Source organism: Brachyhypopomus gauderio, chromosome 5 (assembly GCF_052324685.1).
Source record: "Brachyhypopomus gauderio isolate BG-103 chromosome 5, BGAUD_0.2, whole genome shotgun sequence".
NCBI classification, from domain to species: domain Eukaryota; kingdom Metazoa; phylum Chordata; class Actinopteri; order Gymnotiformes; family Hypopomidae; genus Brachyhypopomus; species Brachyhypopomus gauderio.
In genome coordinates, this window is record NC_135215.1 from 22,298,819 (window position 1) to 22,319,799 (window position 20,981).

The following is a 20,981-nucleotide window of genomic DNA, read 5'->3' on the forward strand; positions in this document are numbered from 1 at the left end:
CTGATTCTGACTTTTATTGTGCTCACCATTTAAGGGTTTCAGAATTCCAACAAGTTCAAAATGCCGCAGCCAGAGTTCTGACTTTGTATAGTGTGAGTGAGGAAGGAAAACATGCCGCGTCGATCCCGTGCAATGTGAATTGGCGTGGCCACGGTTCAACCAGTCCTACCCTCATTGCAAAATAAAACTAACTCTGTATCGCATTTGTGTCCGTCCTTCAGTTCTGAGACGTTACACCAGTGTATCCGCTACAGCATCCATTAGCGCATTAGGAGAAATCTGCTAAATAAAAGTAAAATTTTTAAGCTCCAGGCCAGTGAGAATCTTTAAAACTGAATCTATCACTACTTATGCATATAAAAGTGAATCCACATTTAGAAAACAACTATAGAAAATTCAATTTATTTGCAATTTGTTTAATAACATCATTCCTCAGATAAAAATGCAATGTTACAGGAATATACATCAGAGATTAAAACTTGCTTCTTTCAAGGACCATACAGTCTATACATACATACATACATACATACACACACACACACACGCACACACACACACACACACACACACACACACACACACACACACATATATATATATATATATATATATATATATATATATATATATATATATATATATATATATATATATATATAATTTGTTTTACTGCTGATAGCGTGCGTTTATATGCAAGACACACTCTGTCACCAAAGACAGGCTGACGTTACAGATACAAACTGTACATCACTTATTTACAAATGATTTTGTTACAAATTTTTGTTTGTTTTTCTGTTCACTTTTCTGAAAATAGGAGTAGAAAACTGATTGAATATTCTGACTCGAAAGAATGAAATGACAGAAAGAGTAAGTATAGGAGGACACGGTGGACATTTCTGAGTGAAAACACACTAAAATTGGCTTGGCCTCTGTCTGTATACACTGCTGAATGTGACATTACTTGCCTCCAGAAACTAAAAAATGCACAAAAACTAATTTTGTTTAATTTACATTGTTAAAATCATAAATACATGTATATTACCTTTCTATTCACACCACTAAAATTAGAAGCATCCAAGAGGCTTGTTATGTTTCTGTCAAAATAAAACAAGACACATCCTGTGAAATAAAGGCCTAAGGATGAACTGAATAAGTACTGGGTATATATTTAGAGTTCAAACAGAAATTTAAATTCAAGATCACCCAAATTATGCACTTAGCAAAAGCCCATATAAGCGTCATAGCATTTTACAAGTACTTTGTATTCCTTTCAGTCTTACATGGCATCTTCAGATATACCCAACTTTGAGGGGTTAAAACCAAGATTTCCTCTCATTACCTGACTCGTAACACTGACTAAAAAGGAAAATATTAATGATAAAGAATCAACAGGCAAAAGAGCCACTCTTGAGCTAATACTGAAATCAACACCAGAGCTCCAAAGGCAAACCCATGTAACATTGTTCTCTACTGAGTACCACAACCATTAACATCATACACTTCCTGTCTGTTTGATGCTACATCTGCTGGGATGAGCTGGAGACTAAGTAATGGCACTCAAAAATCTGATCCTGTACTATTTACGTCTTATTGTTTTCAGACATATGACAAAATAGCCTTCTAACTAATATTAATATAATGAAAGGAAGATGGTTTTCCTGTCATTCACATGTGAGTCAACTGTTATCAAACTTAATGCGTTGAGCAGAGCTGGCATTGTGGGCACTTTTTCATACCAAATTTAATATATTTTGTGGCAAAGAATATCAAACTTAAGATGAAATAAATGTGCAGTGATAGCTTCTGCAGATAGTCATTATTGCATCACTAGTGCTATCACCACTTCAGCATATTAATTTATATACTTTGTAGCTGATGGAGATAACAAATTAACAGTCATTAAAGAAGCATGCAGGAGAATTTGCTACATAAAGGTAAAATGTTAAGCTCCAGGGCAGTGAAAACCACTGTGATTTTAGAGGTTAGAGACACTATATATCCAACACAGACCCCACTGGGGAAATTTATCTGACATGCAATATTCCTTCATGGACCGATTTCAGTATGTCAGTGCTTCCATAGCACCTTCTAAAAAATCTACCACTATATATTTTAATGCAAATTTAAATGTATTTTCATTTAAATAACTTCAGGGCCATAATAATAATAATAATAATAATCTCTTACAGCAGTGGCTTACATACAACACTTTTCTTGTTTATATGGAAAAAATTAAATCCAAATATAAGTGAAAGACAATTCAGTCAAAAAAATTTTTTTTTAAATTAACAATCAAAAAATGTAATTAACAACAACAAAAGGCGCCTTTGGCAGAATTGACATTGTATTGCATTAGTGTACTAATACAAATTCGCCTAATAATGCCTGGAACTGTACTATAGCTACCTGCAGAAGCATCAAAGTATCCTATAAAAAGCACTGGTATACCTCCAACATTAGGAAAATTCACTTAAGAATATTCATATAGCTCAGTTAATACATAGTGTTGCTCTGACACAGAGAGAAGGCTACATCACTGATTCAAGAAAATTAATTATGAAAAATACAACTACAATTTAATTTAAAGTTTCAGTATATTTCCTTCTAAGCCTAAGAGGCACTGTTCTTCATCCTTCTGCACTTCTACCACAGACATAATCTGTTGGTCAATTTACAGATATCTCTTCAAAGCGGGGATCTAGCTCACACTGACACCATTCTTTTCAGTCCACCCACGTCATCCCTGAAAGGTATGGGCTCACTATATGAAAAAAGGGTTGAGACTTTTTAAACATAGCTGAGTGTAAATCTTGAAGCTTTGTTCAATTTGTTGATGAAGCTAAATAATCAGTAATGAAATCATCAAATAATAATTACATTTTTCTTTGTATCTCTGACAAAAAGAGATGGATATGCTACCACCTTGAATCTTTGCTTGCTCTATTACATTGGCTAGGTCAGTATATAATTACATATAGGCTACATTTGTGTATTTAAAATACACAATTGATTATATATAAAATACTGAATTGATTATATATTGCACGGTTGAAGTAACATATCTTCTTAAAATCTAAAATTAAATGAGTATTTATATAAGATTAACCTAATTGTCTGTGAAGGCTCTAATCACTTCAGAAACTGTGGAAATTAATGCATGAACATAAAACAGAAAGAAGCATGTTGATGGGAGGTTGCTTCCTATGTCCACTACAAAATTAGAACTATATTATGTGGGTACATTCACATATATATATATGTGTTAAAGGATTTTAAAAGAATTTAAAACTCGGATGAGTAAATAGGGAAATTATCATTGACATGAAAGTCTGTTAAAAACAACAATTGTTACTCATTAATTCAACAATCAATTAAAAATGATTAAATTAATTTTTCAATTAAAGAAATGTGTGCAAAAGCTACATGATTATTAATAAAATAAAAACATATATATATATATATATATATATATATATATATATATATATATATATATATATATATACACACACACCTGGCAATGGCATAGCGCTGCAAAAGCAAATATAAGCCAATATAAGAAAACCCCAGTTCTCAAACATCTTGTATATCTGCCTCTGTGATACCATCACAAAATTGTCACAAAATCCAACTGGTGGGCCAATTATTAACTACTGCACTTAATATTAATTATTTATTCTATAATTCTGTACACTTCGGTTTCTATAACTACACATTCTGCTTTGTAATCTTTGCCTTCTTATTAATGTATACATACTCTATAAATATTCTCACTGAAATATTATAATTGACCATTTAGCCCAAGAGTGGAAAAGGAGAACAAAATATGGATTGTCATAAAGAAGAAGAAGACAGGAAATGCTGGTCTCAGTTTATATACAGCCACTTTTCAACTGGATGAACACAAGATATGCAAAATCAGCTTATGCCACATACACCCTACAGTGCATTCTATAACAGCAATACACAGTTCTGTGTCCTTATTTACACTTTAATCTGATAAAAATAAAACATTTATCTGCTCCATCACTTTTCCCAAGTTAAAAAGAAATAAGAAAATATAAGAAATGCTTGGCACACCAAAATGCTAAAAATGAACTTCATGCAAAGATAGACTAGTGATTAAAACCAAAATAAGTAAATAAAACTAGTGGCCAGACAGACACTAGACAGACAAAGAAAGAAAGAGAAAGAAACACAGAAAGAAAAGACAAAATCAGACCTGGACACACAGAGACACACACCACACATAAGTGTGCATGTGTGTTATAGAGGGGGGGGGGGGTTCAGGTCAGGTCGGTTTACAATATATACCGAAACGCTTCTGATTTCAAGTATAACAGGTTTCTTGAATTTAAGGATCTGTAACATAATAAACAACAATTGTGAATATATTATCTCTATAATGTCATTTTTTTACAGCTATATTTCTTTTTGATTTTAGTATACAGTCATAGTTGTTATTGCATTGTTTTTGCATATCTTGTGGTATGCAGGCACACATTCTGACAATCATCTGTGCATTCTGCATATACTGCACACAAATACATACATGGGCCACGAACTACACACACTCTCTCACTCTCTACACACATTTGTGGCCTACAAGGAAAACGAAGGGCCAGATGCAGCCTCACGTTACACATGGCATATTGTGTGAAAGAGAAAAATGTGTGGGAGGATTAAGGGAACAAGACTGGATGTAGTGAGAGAGGGATGTAGTGAGAGAGGGAGAAGTTGGACACTGTCTAATGTTTTTTTCAGGTTTCCCACAATCTTTCCTAAAAAGTGGACAGCAATACATTCATTCACATTCAACAGGTCTGAAACACTTCAACGTAGAGAGAGGTTTGCCAAAGTGGGGCTTTAGAACACGATCTTGGCAAGGAACTAAATGTTTAATTCTGATAATCAGTTTGAGAGGCCTGTTATGAAACACAAAGACAATGTCCCAGTTTCATTCTGGGGGGGGGGGGGGGGGGGGGGGGGGGGAAGCTCTGTCATTTACTGAACGTTACCAATAACAATGTGCAAAGCAGTGGCATATCTTTCTATATTCCATTCATTGTGTATGGAACAATGAAGAATTAACTAAGTATGCTATCAGTTCATACATTATCAAGTTAAAATTTACTGAAAAAAATGTACGTGTCACTCTGGCACTATACATGATTGGGAAAAACCCCACATTCCATACCACATTTAAGGTCACATAACAATAAAACTTAAAACATTTCAATACGTTATTTGCATAATAGATCACTAAGTCTTCCTCTCTGAGCATGTGGATGTGTGATTGTATGAATACATGCATACACTGCTAAACCAAGCAAAAATATTCCAGACAACAATAGTAATAATAATAATAATAATAATAATAATAATAATAATAATTAGTGACTTCAATGATGATATATTTAGCCCTGTGTAAACTACATTAAAAAGAGTGTCTTAAATGATAGGCTACCCAGATGTCCCTGAATAAATAAATGTTTTTTTTTTCAAACTTATCTCTCTACAAAATGCACCTTTAATGTCATGATTAGTTTACCATCTCTTTTCTCCCTGGTTTTGGGAGAGGAATTTTTAAATGGTCTATAATAACTGTGGTAACAAGTCATACCATTTCAAATAAAAGCATTTTGGCAGTTTGAGCCATCGGGCTACTTCAGTAGTTTACTCCTCAGACCATCACTCAACCAGCAAGAGCAGCAATGAGAACAAAAGCCTTGGAAGCATGTCTGCCTTCAATACCTCTTTCCATGCAGGCCATTATACACCAGCACATATCTGCTACCTTATAATTACCTGTACAATGCAATAGAGCCCGTCCCCACTGAGCACACATTCTCTCTGAGAAATAAATAAATAAATACAGTTCATCTGTCAGAGGTGCATTCCGGCAGAGACACTCCTTAATACATGTTGGCATCAGTCAGGGCATTAAATATCTTAGAGTGGGTGAAAATGTAACCAGTACCTGCGTTTTTTTTTTTTATATGATAAATTACATTACAAAAATCAAACGCTGGCCCAGACAAAGAGAGAAATAAACATTAACTTTAATCAAATACAGCATGCGTGGACACAACTGATTCATGGCCTGAGCTAGGGTTCATATCCATGGTCATATGAAATTCCTCCAACCACAGAAGAGAAATAGACAGAAGAACTGAGGTGGTGGAGTCTTCCTTCCTGTTATCAAAACCACACAAAAGGGTATGCTAGAGAAAAGCCTACAATGAAAATGATGAGGATTCCCAAAGAATTTAAAAAGCTATGCCAAATCTTTAAAGGAGCAGAAAAGTAAAAGTAGAAGTGATGGACAAGTCGAGGTATATGGCAGGCTAGGATGCAAGCCTCCTCCTGGTGGTCTGGAGGAAGAGAGCCACGAGAAGAGGGACCTTGTAGCACAGCTGCACAAAGTTTTTTACTCCTTTTGAAGTCTCTCTGCTGTATTCCCCTCCTCCAAGTTCTTACACACCCACACAAAAAAACCCTTTAAGCCATATGACAGCCTCTTGGAGGGTCCTGACTAGTACTTGCCAGTGTATTGCCTCCAGATCCGACTGCTCTGTACACTGAATGGCACAAGCAAGAGGAGGGTAAAAGAGCAGTTGCTTCTGCCCCGTGACATCTCCTCAGCTAGAGACAGACCAGCATGAACTCATACAGCCCCCACTGAGCCCTCACTGGCGGGTTTTTGCTGCAGATTATACCCTAACAATTAAGTAACAGGAAATTATTTATGACAAAGTAGAGTTATACTTTTCCTGTGTTTTTGAAGTCTTTTTTGTCTTTGCATTTTGCTTCAATCTCTCAGTCAAGGTTTTAAGAACTGTGAGGCACTTTAGATACAGTTTCTCTCCTTCTCATTCATACAACCATTATACTTTCATACACCCAAATGCACACATTTACTCACATTCGCACATAAAAAACACAAAAAAAAAAAACACAAAAAGACCCTCAGTTTCAGCTATAATTGCATTATATTCCAACAATAAATACAGGTTTGAAAGAAACTGTTCTGACTTCCAGAGCAAGGGAATTAATGAGAGAAGAATGGGGTGAAACAGAGGAGCTCCTCAGGGCTAACATGATCCCTACAAGCTGGTCATGCACTCCATGTCCTCATCCTCCATCAGCCGACTGTTTCGTTGACTCCCCCCAGCTGCCCGCAGCCCCCCTGTCCCTTTCGCATGATCCTCCAGGCCACTCCTCAGTAGCTCCTCTGTCTCCCCATCACTGGACAGCCCCTGGATGCTGCTCCGCAGTGGTTCTGGGGTCCCAGTATCCCTGCAATGCATATAGGGCAGAAGGTTGCCGTTAGGGCTTGGAGGCCCATTGGCATTAAGTATGTTATCTGCTGCATTCTCCATCTCCTCCATGGTCATGTTGCAGGCATCAGCGAGCTCCTGCTTTGCCACCTCAATGAAAGAGGGGTCCTGTGCGTAACGGCCCAGCCCCTCAGATATCAACACCTGAGTGGAGAGAAAATGAACGTTTACTTTACTGTTTAATGAACATGTATTTTAGCAATTCTTCATTGGGGAATGATTTTAGACATGGGCCATTACGGTTACTACACATTAAAATGGATCTTTCTGTGACAGAATTTCCACTGCTCATTCAGTCATAGATGAGGACAGAGACAACTTTATTTGAAGAAAGAGAAAGAGAATAAAGAGAAAGAGTGAGACAAAGTATCTTTTTCCTCACCGCTTCCACAAGACTGCCAGCGCTGCCATGCGAGAGTGAGCATGTTTCTTTACATGTTACAGATGGCACTGTTAGAGAGATGGGACGCAGTGCTCTCCGAGAGCTCCTGGCATCATGATCCTTGCTGTCACTTGGGCATGATCCACAGGTAACTGATGGTAGGCTGCTGTTGAGCTTCTCGTAGGAGCTAGGTTCTTCGAGCCTCAGTGAGGGCACAGGCTGTTCACAAAGCCCACCTGAGCCATGGCTGCAAGGACTGGCAGGAGGTGTGGAACACAGACGTGTGAACAGTGTAGGAGAATGACTTCTTCTCACCAAGGGGTTCAATCCTGCTACTGCCAGTGCCTGTATATGTTTGAGTGAAAAACATGAGAATTTTCTGAGTAATCCAAGGTTGGATTTATATTTATACACGTAGTAATAATAATGATAATTTATAATGTCTTAATGGATTCACCACAGAATCAAAATTATACATATAGCACTCCTAACATTTGCTTAAACGTCCCTTAACAAGTTTCACCTTGACCGGATGCTTTTGTTACCAATCAATACATTTCTAACTGATTTCAAGATTGATATCTGAACACTCATCTTGGCTAAAACAGTAGAATTTAATCAAGTTTCTTGTTTTTTTGGCACAGTCCATGTGTTTCTAGTAGGGTTGAGCTCAGCACTTTGGCAAGGCCCATCTAAAAGCCTAATGTTAGCCTGCTTTAGTCTATCCACAAGCAGAAATGTAATGATGAAAGTCTCACTTCTCTATTCCAGCACTCTACAGTTCATGGTGAATGTGTCAAACTGGCTACATCTTCCACTAATTTAGGCACAACTGTTTTGGTCAGCACTCTACAGTTCTTGGTGGCTGTTTGGGTCAAACTGGCTACATCTTCCAATAATTTATACATACAACTTAGGCACAACTGTTTGGTCTTAAGACATTGGAATCTGTAGTTGTTTAGAAATTATTGCAAGATACATTCCTGATATGAATATGAATTACTATAAATATATAATTATTAGAGTAGCACTTAACTCCTTGGACTTTTCTGTAGTACTGTATGTTGATCACAGCCCCGTCGACAGGGGGGGACAACCGGGTCTGTTGTCCTGGGCCCCAGGGCCAGGGGGGGCCCATCAAAGAGCCCAGCAATTTATTTTTTATTTAAAGTCTATAATTTTTTAATAATCTTGAAATCTTTCATTAATATAAAATTCTGTACTCAAAATAAGCTCAGTGGCTAAAATATATATGTTTTTTACCTATCTGCATATTTTCCATAAAGTGCATACACCCCCGCCTTCCACTGAAAAATGGTTTGATCCAGCACCGACCGTAACCGGCTGGTACCCACCCAACAGCGGGAAATACAGTGGTGGAAGTAAATACAGAAATCTGGGGCGCAGAAAAGAAAGGAAAAACATTTACCTGATAAATTTTAAAGTTGCATTGTGTTCCGGGTTTTAAAAGTGCTGGAATTTAGGCTAAAGTACTTGAAAATACTTGATATTGTAATTACTTAGGTTCACAACAAATAGCTGTCTGACTGAATAGTTCTCTTGTATTACGTTAACAAATACGAGCCTCTTGTAATTCCAGGACGAAACATGAGAGAACGTGAAGACATTAAGATTGGGCGTTTTGAAAATAAACATCCATTAAATACTGTGATAAAAAGCGAATTATTTCGAATCATTTCAAGTATATGTATAAATATCTAACTTAATTAAGTTTAATGTGCTGGAAAATATTGAAATTGACCTTTAAAGTGACGTACAAGTGCTTGAATTCCACCTTATAAAGGTGTATGAACCCTGCAAACATGACTTTGTTCATTGCGCTGAGGCGCGGCGCGCACAAAGTTACAAAAGTCGAGAGGTGCACAACCTCGTGAATCGACAGCGCCTGAGGCCCTCGCGCACGGGCGGTGCCACTGCGATTATGCGCAGTGCCGCGCGAACCCCAATGGGTGGTGCACATGAAACTTTCTTGTCCCGGGCCCCAGCAAGACTGTCAATGGGCCTGGTTGATCAACCCAAAGAGTGCTGTAAAACAAAGCCTTTTATGTGGGCACAGACAGACTACAGACTGCCAGATGTAGTCAATCATGATCACCAATTGGAAATTAAGAGGCCTTGGCAAGATATTTTAGAATGGTCAATACCTCTGACTTAAGTCTAAGTCAGGGTAAGTATGTTTTTGACCTTGAATACGTAATTTTTCCCCAGTGTTGTTTTCAGCCAGCCCCAGTAAAATTAAACCAAATAGTTTTTTCCTGTTAAAGATGCATGATGTGCATTTGGTCTCCATAAAAATAAGTTCAAAGAAATTATGAAAAGCTCAATATTGCCATGGTACGTATGTCCATGATTATGTGTGAACTACTACATGATTGCCATATATACAGTAAGTTTTAAATGCTGTGTACCCCAAACTTCTGATGATCCCTAATGTCAGGAATGATACCTGATAGCCATCTGGACTCAGCTGTTCCCCATGACCATGCCCACATTCCGGGCATTCTTAAACCCTTCCGTCTCACTTCCTAGTCGCGAAGTATTGCCAACCATGTTGCATACCGAGCGTTATACTACCATGCTGATTCTGTGTACCGACCTCTGCCTGTTCCCTTGACCTCATCTCCTGCTTAGCCCTCTGGTGCCTTATGGACTCTGCCATCTCGTTTCGACCTCAGACCAGATTGACCACTCCCTGCCAAGTATACTAGCTAAACCCCATTCATGCATTAACAACTCGCATTCTCTTTTTGTGTCTATCTATCAAACAAAAAGCATTGTGCTTGTGCACAAGGATCCCTCTTTGTCTCCTCCATTAGTTACAGCTAAATTAATTCCAACCATAACCTGTTTATCATGTAATCAGTACCCTGAGGTCTTTGACAGACTTTTAACACTAGTCACTGGCTTGTTTCTTATATCTATTTTCTATAAGATCATATGCCTGTGTTTAAATCCTAATTTAGAGTGCCCTTGTTTTTGGCTATCCTCATGTTTTCTTCATCATACCATCTTAGGTTTTCCTTGCTACTTTTACCCTTGCCTTGCTTATTAGGGGTTTGGCCATAGAATTTTTTAAGCTGTCTGTGAATATGTCTATAAAGACCTTTGCCAGTTGTGCAGTCAAATTTATTTATGGTTGATCCATTTACTATATCATCACTAGGTAATTACCAGGGGTACTTTTTATGAGTAATTTGTAATTTTCGGAGTAGTTTTTGAAAAATGTAATTTTTACTTTTACTCGAGTAAATTTTGACCCAAGTAGTTTTACTTCGCTACATTTGAACCCCCTCACGTTACTAAGTAAAAAAATATTGATGGTGAAAAATTAAATGCGGGCAGAAATGTAAACTTCTGAGTCCCAGAACTGAAAGCCAATTGCGTTGTCAGGGCTGGCTCGGCTGCTGCTCCTCCTAACAACACTAGAAGCACCCGAGTCAGTCCTAGACTCTCCAGGCGCAATCAGCAGTGATCCATTTTAGCTGTCTCTATGGCTTCGTGAAGCTTAGTGAAACGGATTACTGCTGAATCGTTTTGGCTTGGCTTCACGTCCTCAGCCTTTTCTCTTTCTTATTCGAGTAACTATCTCCTGCGCTGCTTACTAGCCTACCTCAAGTTTTCCCCCTGCTTTATCTCTTCTTATCCGTTCTTCGTTTATTGTGGGAAGGGTTCTTGTTTCATCGCGGCGTTCTGCGACGAAACAAAAGTTTCATTTTCTCTGCGCCTTTTCTGTTGCATTTTTCTCCCGTGTGTTTGCGGTCGAGCTTATTTTCTACGCGTTGAGTTTATTCCGTGTCTCGTGTGATTGGTTTTGCCAACCACTGGCGATCGATAGATCGCGATTGAACACTTAATTTGTGTCCATTTTACGTTTGCCACCTCCCCGTCGACAACTTACGTTCGCCACCACACGCACACATTTTGCTCTTTGCGTTTTGTCAGCACTTGGGTCTACTACTCTATTGGTTTTGATGCAGTGTGTATTTGCTGATACACCCGACGTTACATGTGTGGCCTTGCCTTGCGCGCACCCTTCCCATTGTCTCATAATCAGGTTGTAATACGGTGCACTTTTTTCCAAAAGGATGAGATTGTTCTATCTTTAAATCTTCTATCTATCAGGATCTGTGGCATCCTATGGGCATTTTATTGTGAATAGAGGAATCCTGTGGGCACTTTTAAATTGTGGGATCCTATAAGCATTTATTTATTTATTTTTGAGGTGAGATCCTGTGGGTATTTTATATTGTTTTATTTTGAGTTGTGGGATCCTGTGGTGTGTGGCGACATGTTCGAGGGCATGTGTGAAGCGTCTAGTGCAGTAGGGTAGAAGTTCTTGTAGTTAGTGCATGCTGCTGTCTGCTTGTAACTTTCTGCTTGTAGCTATTGCCACTGACTAGCCCCTGCAGGGGCGAAAAGAGGAGCTGAGTGCGTAAGTCTCCTCCTGTCAGTACAAAGCCTCTCCACTGCCAAGACTCCTGCGGTGCCTCCTCATGGCCACACATGGTAACTGGGTACCTTACAGTCCCAGGCAAAACTGCAGGGGATCTCGGAGCAGCAGTGGGCCCCAGAGACGTGGTGTACAGGCCTACCTCTAGGGGATGTGCCCAGGCACCCGTCAACCACTGCCCCAGCTATGGGCAACTAGCTCCACTGCCTTGTGGATAAGCCTGGTGAGGCAAGGCTAAGGGAGCACACCCCTACAGAAAAGCAATGCGCTGGCGGTGAGCAAAGGCAGGCCTGAATATAGCAAGGACCTGGCAGCCTCCTGCAGCCATGATGAGGAACTGGTTGTCTTGGGCCTACCCATGCCACCAGGCTCACCTTATCATGGCAAAGATAGTGCAATTGGAGATTGCGCACCTCCTATGGCACTTTAAAAACTCCTTTGCGCAGGTATCCACCTTTGACCACGGTGAAAATTACCTGGACCTACATCTGGTTGAAGTCTGGCGGCGATGGGGTCTGTGGCAACAGGATCAGGTATGAATGGACTGGAAGCTCCTAGTCAGAGCCCTGCACGTCAGCGGCACAGGGTATTGGTCGCCGACAGTTGGGGATGAGTGGTGACTGTCCTCGGCAGACCCCTGTGCGACTGAGCAGCTCGATTTAGGGACCCCACTGCTCACCTCAATGTGAGGAAGGACCTAGAAAAGGTGGTCCAAAAAAATGCCACTTGGTTCACGCTTGGACAGGTTACAGCGCCTGTCAAGTCATTCCACCACTGCGGTCGAAATAAAAGAAATAAATTTTATAACCTAAAACTGGCAACATGGAACATAAGGATCCTTCTGGACCTCCATGGCAAATCTGAAAGACCCCACAGAAGAACAGCATTGGTGGCACCCGAGCTGAGGCGCTATAATATAGACATCGCAGCCTTGAGTGAAACCAGGCTACTGGACGAAGGATCACTGACAGAGGAGGAGATGGGTTATACTTTTTTCTGGAAAGGCTACCACCCTGGTGGCCAACATCTTCATGGTGTGGGACTGGCCATTAAGAACACACTGCTGCCAAGACTCACTGAAACACCTGTGGGCATCAATGAAAGACTGATGACTCTCCGTATCCCCTTGGTGAAGAACAGATTTGCCACATTTCTCAGTGCATATGCTCCAACCCTGCCTTCCAAGAGCGAGATAAAAGACTTCTTCTATAATTCACTAGATGAGGCTTTACACAGAGTCCCCAAAAGTGACAAGATCTTCTTGCTTGGGGATTTTAACGCCCGAGTGGGACAGGATAGTGGGATATGGAATGGAGTGCTGGGCAAGGATGGGATTGGTCAGGCCAACTCAAATGGGATGAGGTTACTCGCCCTCTGTTCTGAACACAATCTGACCATAACAAACAGCATCTTCCAGCAGAAGGCTAAATATAAAACATCATGGATGCATCCACGCTCGAAACATTGGCACCTGATAGACTATGTCATCGTGAGACGTTGTGACATCAGTGATGTGCTCAATACCCGTGCCATGAGAGGAGCAGAGTGCTGGACTGATCACCGTATGATAATGTCCAAAATCTATCTCAAAGTGCGTTCCTCCTTGCAGTAATGTGGGCCCAATGGGAAGCGGCTTGACTGTGTTTGTCTGGAAAACACAAAGGCAAGAGAAGAGTTTCGATGCTCCCTGGCTGGAAAACTAGGGGAACTTGAACTCTTCCTGAGTAGTGATCATTCCCTAGATGAACAGTGGACAGCCATCAGTTCAGCCCTCCATGAAGCAGCAGTCCAAACAATCGGCTTTTAGGGCAAAAACCATCAAGACTGGTTCGACAGCAACTCTGAAATAATACACAATCTTCTGAACATTAAGCACAAAGCACACCAGGCAGTTCTCAAAAATCCATCATCTAACACTGCCAGACAGCTGTGGGTGCTGGCCAAATTTATTTAGTAATCAGTCTCATAAAATTACCTACGAAATGGTGGGAGTTCAGACAGTGTTAAATTTACCCAAATTTTATATAAACTCATTTAACTAAGGTCGCCACTAATTGTGGTCAACTCCCGTAGCCCAAATTGTTTGATTAACAAACTATAAATCTGAAGGTTACAGTTCAAATAATAGTTCTGGCTTCAGGTTGTAACAGAGAGGCAACGACTCAAACGACAGTATTTAAACATAAAAACATTTATTGATCACAAAGCATAGTAATAAAAGCATAGCAAACAAAGGGGACAGGAGGGTTGGCTAGTGTGTGTGTGTGTGTGTGTGTGTGTGTGTGTGTGTAGGTATGCGGGTGTGTGTGTGTGGATGTGTATTCGAGTGTGCGCGGATGCGCGTGCGTGTATTCGAGTGCGCGCGGATGCGCGTGCGTGTCTTCGAGTGCGCGCGGATGCGCGTGCGTGTGTACGTGCGTATGGGGGAGGAGATCTTTGAGACAAAGGGAAACTCGATGGCGCGAAACTTAAACCGAGTTCTCACTACAGCCACAAACAACGCAAATTTCCTCCAACTAAGACACGGTATCGTCGGTCACTATACAGCCCCAACGAGCGTATAGTGGGACACACGTTTAACAGTTATACGAAATAAAAGAATCAGTGGGAATAATCGAACAAGTTTAAACAGAATACCTATTTAAGCTTTGAACAGAATATCTCTTTAAGCCTTAAACAGAGTACGGTTTAACATGAACGTGATTATAAACACCACTGCAAACAAGCGTTCACAAAGCATCGATCTAAGCACACAGAAAGCAGTAAAACAAGATATTGTTCTAAGTCTGCCCAGATGCACAGTCTTACTTTGAGTTGTTCAGTCCGCGGCCCGCGCAGTAGGCCAGGTAGCCTCTTGAGGAGGACTCCTTCGTGCGCTTTCGTGAAGAAGGTTCCGCTGGATCGCGTTGCTCCGTCCAGGGGAAGCTGTGGTGGCCGTTCAATCGGCGGTCCCTCGATGGTCCGTTGCGTGGTGTCCCGGGGAAGTGGTCGCTGTCGACGTTAAGATGAACTCGCGGAGGTCCGGCCGTCGCGCGAATGTTCAAACAGTTCTTAATCGTCGGCTAGCTGAAGCGATTGGTTTTAGCGAACTCCGCAAAAGAAATAAAAGTAGCGAACTAGTTACTTCTTGCGTCGCGTGCTGCACAGGGTTCGAGTGCAGAACCAATACCGCTTTATTCCCGAAGGTGTGCGCGCTCTTCGTCTCTAGGTAGCTACTTTGATGCAGCCAGGTAGAGAGAACGAACAAAGGGGGATCCCCCCTTTTAAAGGGGATTCGTCTGATGACGTAGTTCCGCATCCGTCCTGACGTGGGCCATGCACCTAGGGGGAGCACCCCCCTTCCTTTGTCTGTGGAGGCATGGTACCTACATTCCCCCCTTGGTCTGATGGTGAAGTTGTAGAGCCCTCAGAGCACGCTTGTTCACCTGTCATCCACAGCAGGCGCCGATTAGTGAGCGTCCACCTTGGTCCCCAGCGCCTTATCAATGTCCATGCAGTGTCCTTTTCACTCCTGGGTCGGCTGACCTACATAATTCAAACTGACAGCATCTGGACAGATCATGAAACATGACACTGGGCAGGAAGTGATGACTGACATCTGGGCAGAACATTTAGACTGTATCATCTGGGCAGAACATCTACTCTAACATCTGTGCAGATCACATGCAATATTGGGGAAAAACACATAAAGAGGGAAAAAGAAAGTAAAAGGCAATCAAAATCTACAACAAACTATAAGCAACTAACTACACCTGCACTAGGTAGTGTCGGTGTGGCATCTTTCTAACATTAAAATGAAGGTATGGGATGTATGGGTTTTATGTCTAAACAACTGTGGAGAAGAACGGTCAGGGTCTACTGCCTTGTCAAGGTAGTTACCCTTAGAGGGGAAGGAAGAGGTGCCTCGAGTGGTTGAAGGCGAAGGTGTTGAGGGATGTTTGTGAGTGAGTCAATTCGAGTGTGTAGAGCTCGGGTGTACCTCAGGAGCATCAGACAGACACCTGCAGTTATGACCCAACCGGTGAAGACAAGGCCAAAGACAGCTGTGTTAACCAGGTTCCACTGACCCACAGGTCTCCTTGCTATGGGGCTCAGCCAGGTTGTCTGGATCCCTGATTCATCCAGGCTGACCTGCACTGTTTTAGTCCCTTCCAGCAGAAGTTGCTGTTGAAGGGCATCTCCTAGATGCAAACTATGGCCTCTAAAGACATCAACTAACTCAATTTCTGTTTCATATCTTTTAGAACTGAGGTGGTACAGGACAGCGTCATCTAAGTGTATAGTGGCCCCTGGTGGGACCCTAATGAGTACAGTCTGGTTTGGGAGCCTCATCCTCACAGCCGTGTCATGGCGTTCATATGTCATTACAACCTCATGCTGGGGTGTGTTGACAAGCCACCTGTCGCCTGCCCTTTCTACTCTAGTTTCAGCAACCTCATCTTTACTTGACATACGCACTTTGCACTTTTCATCTGTGGCTCCAGTACGCAAGCCGCACAGACGATCTGCAGTTTCCCTGATGAAGGGTTTGCTTGGGCAAACCCAGTGGATGTCTTTGGTGGCGGTACACATGGCCAAATTAGGGATAAGGTACAAGGTCGGGTTGTCTTCATGATAGGCCAGCATGGGGGGGGTTTCAACATGAACGTGTATATCACCCTGCCAGAATCCTACATTAAGTACCGACTTGAGTCTATAGATGTTGTTGGTCTCAATGATGGGAAGGTTAAGAATAAATCCTACTTCCATCCCTTGTGGGTTAACTGAAATGGGGACGGCGCTACCCAGGCTATAGGCTAAATGCACTTGCAGGGTTTGAACTGTGGCGGAGGTTGCTGATTTTATGACGTCACCAACCATCTCGATGGGGACCAAGTAGGGAGGTATCCTACCCTCGCTCAAGCTAGTTATTGAGGAGCTAACCTCATTCAATAAATCTTGTAGGAACTGTTTTACCATATTGAGCTCTACCAGTTCTGACTCGACTACATGGGATAACTGATTAAGGGCTTGGACCGTAGTGTTGAGGATGGCTGAGTGGGTGTTGAGTAAGACAATCGTGCCCTGCAGTGTTTTTCCCAGTCCTCGAAGCTGTTGTTGCTGGAGCCCGAGTTCCCTTCGGATCTCAGGCATTTCGTCATCCAAGTCCTGAACTTGCTGCCTAAGGGTGCCCAAACTTATGGAGTTTGCAGCAGAAAGGCCAAGCGAGAAAAGGGAGCCAATGGCAGATGCTGCAGTCAGCAGTCCACCCAAGAACCGCTTTTGCCTCTTGGTTCCACCGAGTTCTTCCCTGGTGACCAAGAATTTCTTTAGCTGGTCAAGAGCGTGTGTGGTGACCCGCTGGGCATGTTCGACCGCTTCTGCAATGAGTGGTTGGGTGAACTGGTCACCCCTACTATTAGGTGTGGGGTTAAGGCGATGTTTCTGGAAGGCAATCCAGGGGTCTAGGCGGACATAAATCCTTTGTGTATGAATGCGACAGTTGGTCAGAAGTAACCCTGGGTGGTCTTGGAGAACAATCCCTGTAGGTGGTCCTGGCTCTAGTACCTCTTCCATTTGAATAGCTTGAAGAGTGGCGGCAACTAGGATCCAGTTGAAGATCATCCTGCAAGGGAGTGCGACATGTTATGGGAGTTTCCTGTGATGCTATTCTCTGGCATGCAGAAGGCAGGGAGGAATGGAGACACATGCGGATTAGTGCACAAGTTTTGTGGTGCATGCATCCCTATTTGGGGGTGTGTGGCTAGACTAGTCTGTGCTCCCCCCTTTCCCCTGTGGGAGGCGTGTACCCCCTTATTTGGTTGGAGTGGACCCACTTGTAGGCCGGACTTTGGTTGGGCCTTGATACCCTAATGCGGTATGCAACAGGTGAGAGCTTGCCTACGATTTCATGAGGGCCAGACCAGTTTGGCAGAAACTTCTTCGGTGTGTTGGTAGGTTTTGAAAAGTTGAAGTACAGGACTTTGTCCCCAATTTGATATTGACGATCAGTGGCCTTTTTGTCATGGTAGGCCTTCTGGCCTTTGGCGCTGGCTTCCAAGTTCTCCTGTGCCCACGAGAAGGTGTCCTGGAGGTGGGTGCGTAGGTCTGCCACATACTGGTGGGCAGTGTACGCCCCTACAATGTTCAGGTCTTCTGGCCGGTAGAGCAGATGTAAAGGAAGGGTCATCTCCCTTCCGGTCATCATCTCAAAGGGTGAGACACCTGTGGACCGATGTGGGGTTGACCGGATGGCCATGAGCACCAGGGGGAGTTTGATGTCCCAGTCCCTGCCATTAGCCTTGACATACTTGCGCAACATGCCTACAATGGTGCGGTTGGCACGTTCCACTTGTCCCGACGACTGGGGGTGATAAGCAATATGAAACTTTGCTTCCACACCCAGCATCTGCCACAAGGACGTCATTACACTGGCAGTGAAGTGGGTGCCCCGATCAGAGTCGATGGTCAAGGGCAAGCCCCAACGGCTAAACACATGGTTTATCAGGAGGACGGCTGTGGTTTCTGCTGTGTCATTTGGTGCCGGAAGGCACTCCACCCATTTGGTGAATGCACATGTTACAGTGAGGAGGTACTTGTTACCTCTGGAGGACTTTGGGACTGGGCCAACCCAGTCCACTTGAAGGTTGGACCAAGGGAAAGTGATCCCTCTTTTTTGCAATGGAGCCCTATGTAAGGGGCGAGTAGGCTGGAATTGGCAGCAGATCAGGCAGCTCTTAACGTACTCATCGACATCCCTGGCCATGAAGGGCCAGTAGACTACTTCGCGGAGGGTTCTACACGTGGCTTTGGCGCTCCGGTGGCCTCCGCATGGGGCGTCATGGGCATGCTGTATCATAACCCCCCTATGGTCGGTTGGAACGACCCAACGGGGAGGTTCCTGGTCATTTGGGGCATACACCAGCAGGCCCTTGATGATCTTTAGGTGGCTTCTCGCGGCCTGCAGGTCGCTGAGGTCACTTGACGGTTGTAGCAACTCAGGAGAGATGGGGCTATCGTCGGGCTTGGACATTAGCTGGAAGATGGCTCTGATGGCGGGGTCTTGCTGTTGCATAGTCACCAGGTCCTCGTCACCTGGCTTCCTACCCAGGTGAACAACCACGTCTTTGCTGGCAGACCGCTCAGTCTCCTCCCGGGCTTGGCGCCGAGTGACTACGTTTACAGCGCCGGCCTCTACCTGTGGGAGCCATTCTTCTGAGAACTGCCAGGGGTTACCGCTCATTGCTCCAGTCTTGGCCAGTCGATCAGCTTCGTCGTTCCCATCTTTGTCTGGCCCTGGGACCTGGGAGTGTCCCTTCACTTTCTTCCAGTAGATACTCATTCCATGGTCACTCACAAGTTTGTCACAGGCCAGGAACAGTTCGGCATGCTTGACATCCTTCCCTCTGGCAGTCTTCATTCCGTTTTGTTTCCACACGGGGAAATGGGAAATAAAGCTGAGTCGGGCGTAGTTAGAGTCCGAGCAGATCACAAATTCAGTAAGGGCGGCTAGGTTGGCTTGTTGCAACGCAATAAGCACAGCAGCAATCTCTGCAAACTGGCTCGTCTGGGACCCTAGCATATAGTGTTGAGGTTTGAGGATGGGGTGGTTTTGCCAGACCACTCCCACACCCGCCTGCATCTCACCGTCCTGCCTAAAGGAACACCCATCTATGAAGGCCTTGGGGAGGTCTTGACAGACATTTTCATCATAGAAGTGATGGTTTGAAGGCAGCAAGGGGGTTGTGACAGCCTTGGGGTCCCCTGGTTCATGTTCACACTCGCAGTGTTCACAACCTGCCAATCCTTGGCTTATGGCCATCTTCTGGTTTTGTGCATACTTCACCTCTACCTCATAGCCTTGCAAGGCCATCATCCAGGTCGCGATGCGGCTGTTTGAAACTCTTCCCTCCCGAAGTCGTTGGCTGTTCAGGAATGTGACAGGCTGGTGAGAGGTTTCAATTATGACCTTTTGTCCCCCGATGTAGCTACGGAAGTGCTCCACTGCCCATACTGTTGCTAGCAAGGCCTTTTCACAGTCAGAGAATTTCAGCTCGACACCACTAAGAGCTTTACTGGCATATGCGACCACACGTCGGTCTTGGTCATGCTTCTGGGAGAGGGCAGCACTGAGACTGTGTTGGGAGAAGCTTGCCTCCAGGTAGAACTCTTTGTCCGAGTCAGGATAAGCAAGGCAGGGAGCAGTACAGAGGCATTGCTTCAGTCCGATGAAGGCGGCTTCTTGGGCTGTTCCCCACTCGAAGGTCTTGTCTTTGCGGAGCAACTCTGTCAGGGGTCTAGAGATCTCTGCATAATCTTCAATGAACTGCCGTGAGTAGTTACAAATGCCCAGGAAGCTGCGTAATTCTGAAATGTTTCTCGGGGCAGTAATGTCCTTGATCGCTTGGATCCGACTAGACTGAGGCTGGATGCCACCAGTTCCAATCAGGAGTCCGACATATTCCACCTTTTTGCGGCACCATTGTCCTTTAGTGAGGGAGAGTTTCGCACCAGCTCTCGAAAGTTGGGTGAGCACGTAGCGAATTTCTGTAATGTGGCTTTCAAATGTCTGGCTCCGCATAAGGACATCGTCCACATAGATTAGGTTTCCCCGAGTGGATGCATCACTCATTGCCTTGTGGAGGAAAATGTTAAACTCTGCTGGGGAGTTGGAGTACCCAAAGGGGCACCGGTTCCATGTAAACTGCCGATTACCGAATGAGAAAGCCAGCTTGTACTGGTCAGACGGGTCCACCTTCATAGTCCAGAACCCGTTTGACACATCCACCGTGGAAAAGAAGTGAGCATT

General features: G+C 43.3%; 1 protein-coding gene across 15 annotated transcripts in view; it reads right to left on the reverse strand.

The window, feature by feature from the left end:
- Positions 1-386: 386 nt before the first annotated feature.
- The window catches only part of cacna1c (calcium channel, voltage-dependent, L type, alpha 1C subunit), a 427,514-nt gene continuing 406,919 nt past the window's right edge, over positions 387-20,981 (reverse strand). For 14 of the 15 annotated variants that reach the window (XM_077006511.1, XM_077006509.1, XM_077006517.1 and 11 more), the window contains 2 exons: positions 7,723-8,067; positions 387-7,484 (listed from right to left, as the gene is read on the reverse strand). In XM_077006511.1, coding sequence (XP_076862626.1) covers positions 7,107-7,484; positions 7,723-8,067 — 723 coding nt within the window. In that variant the 3' untranslated portion in view covers positions 387-7,106. Of the gene's footprint in view, positions 7,485-7,722; positions 8,068-17,440; positions 17,799-20,981 lie in introns of those variants that run through there. The other variant, XM_077006521.1, reaches the window with a different exon arrangement.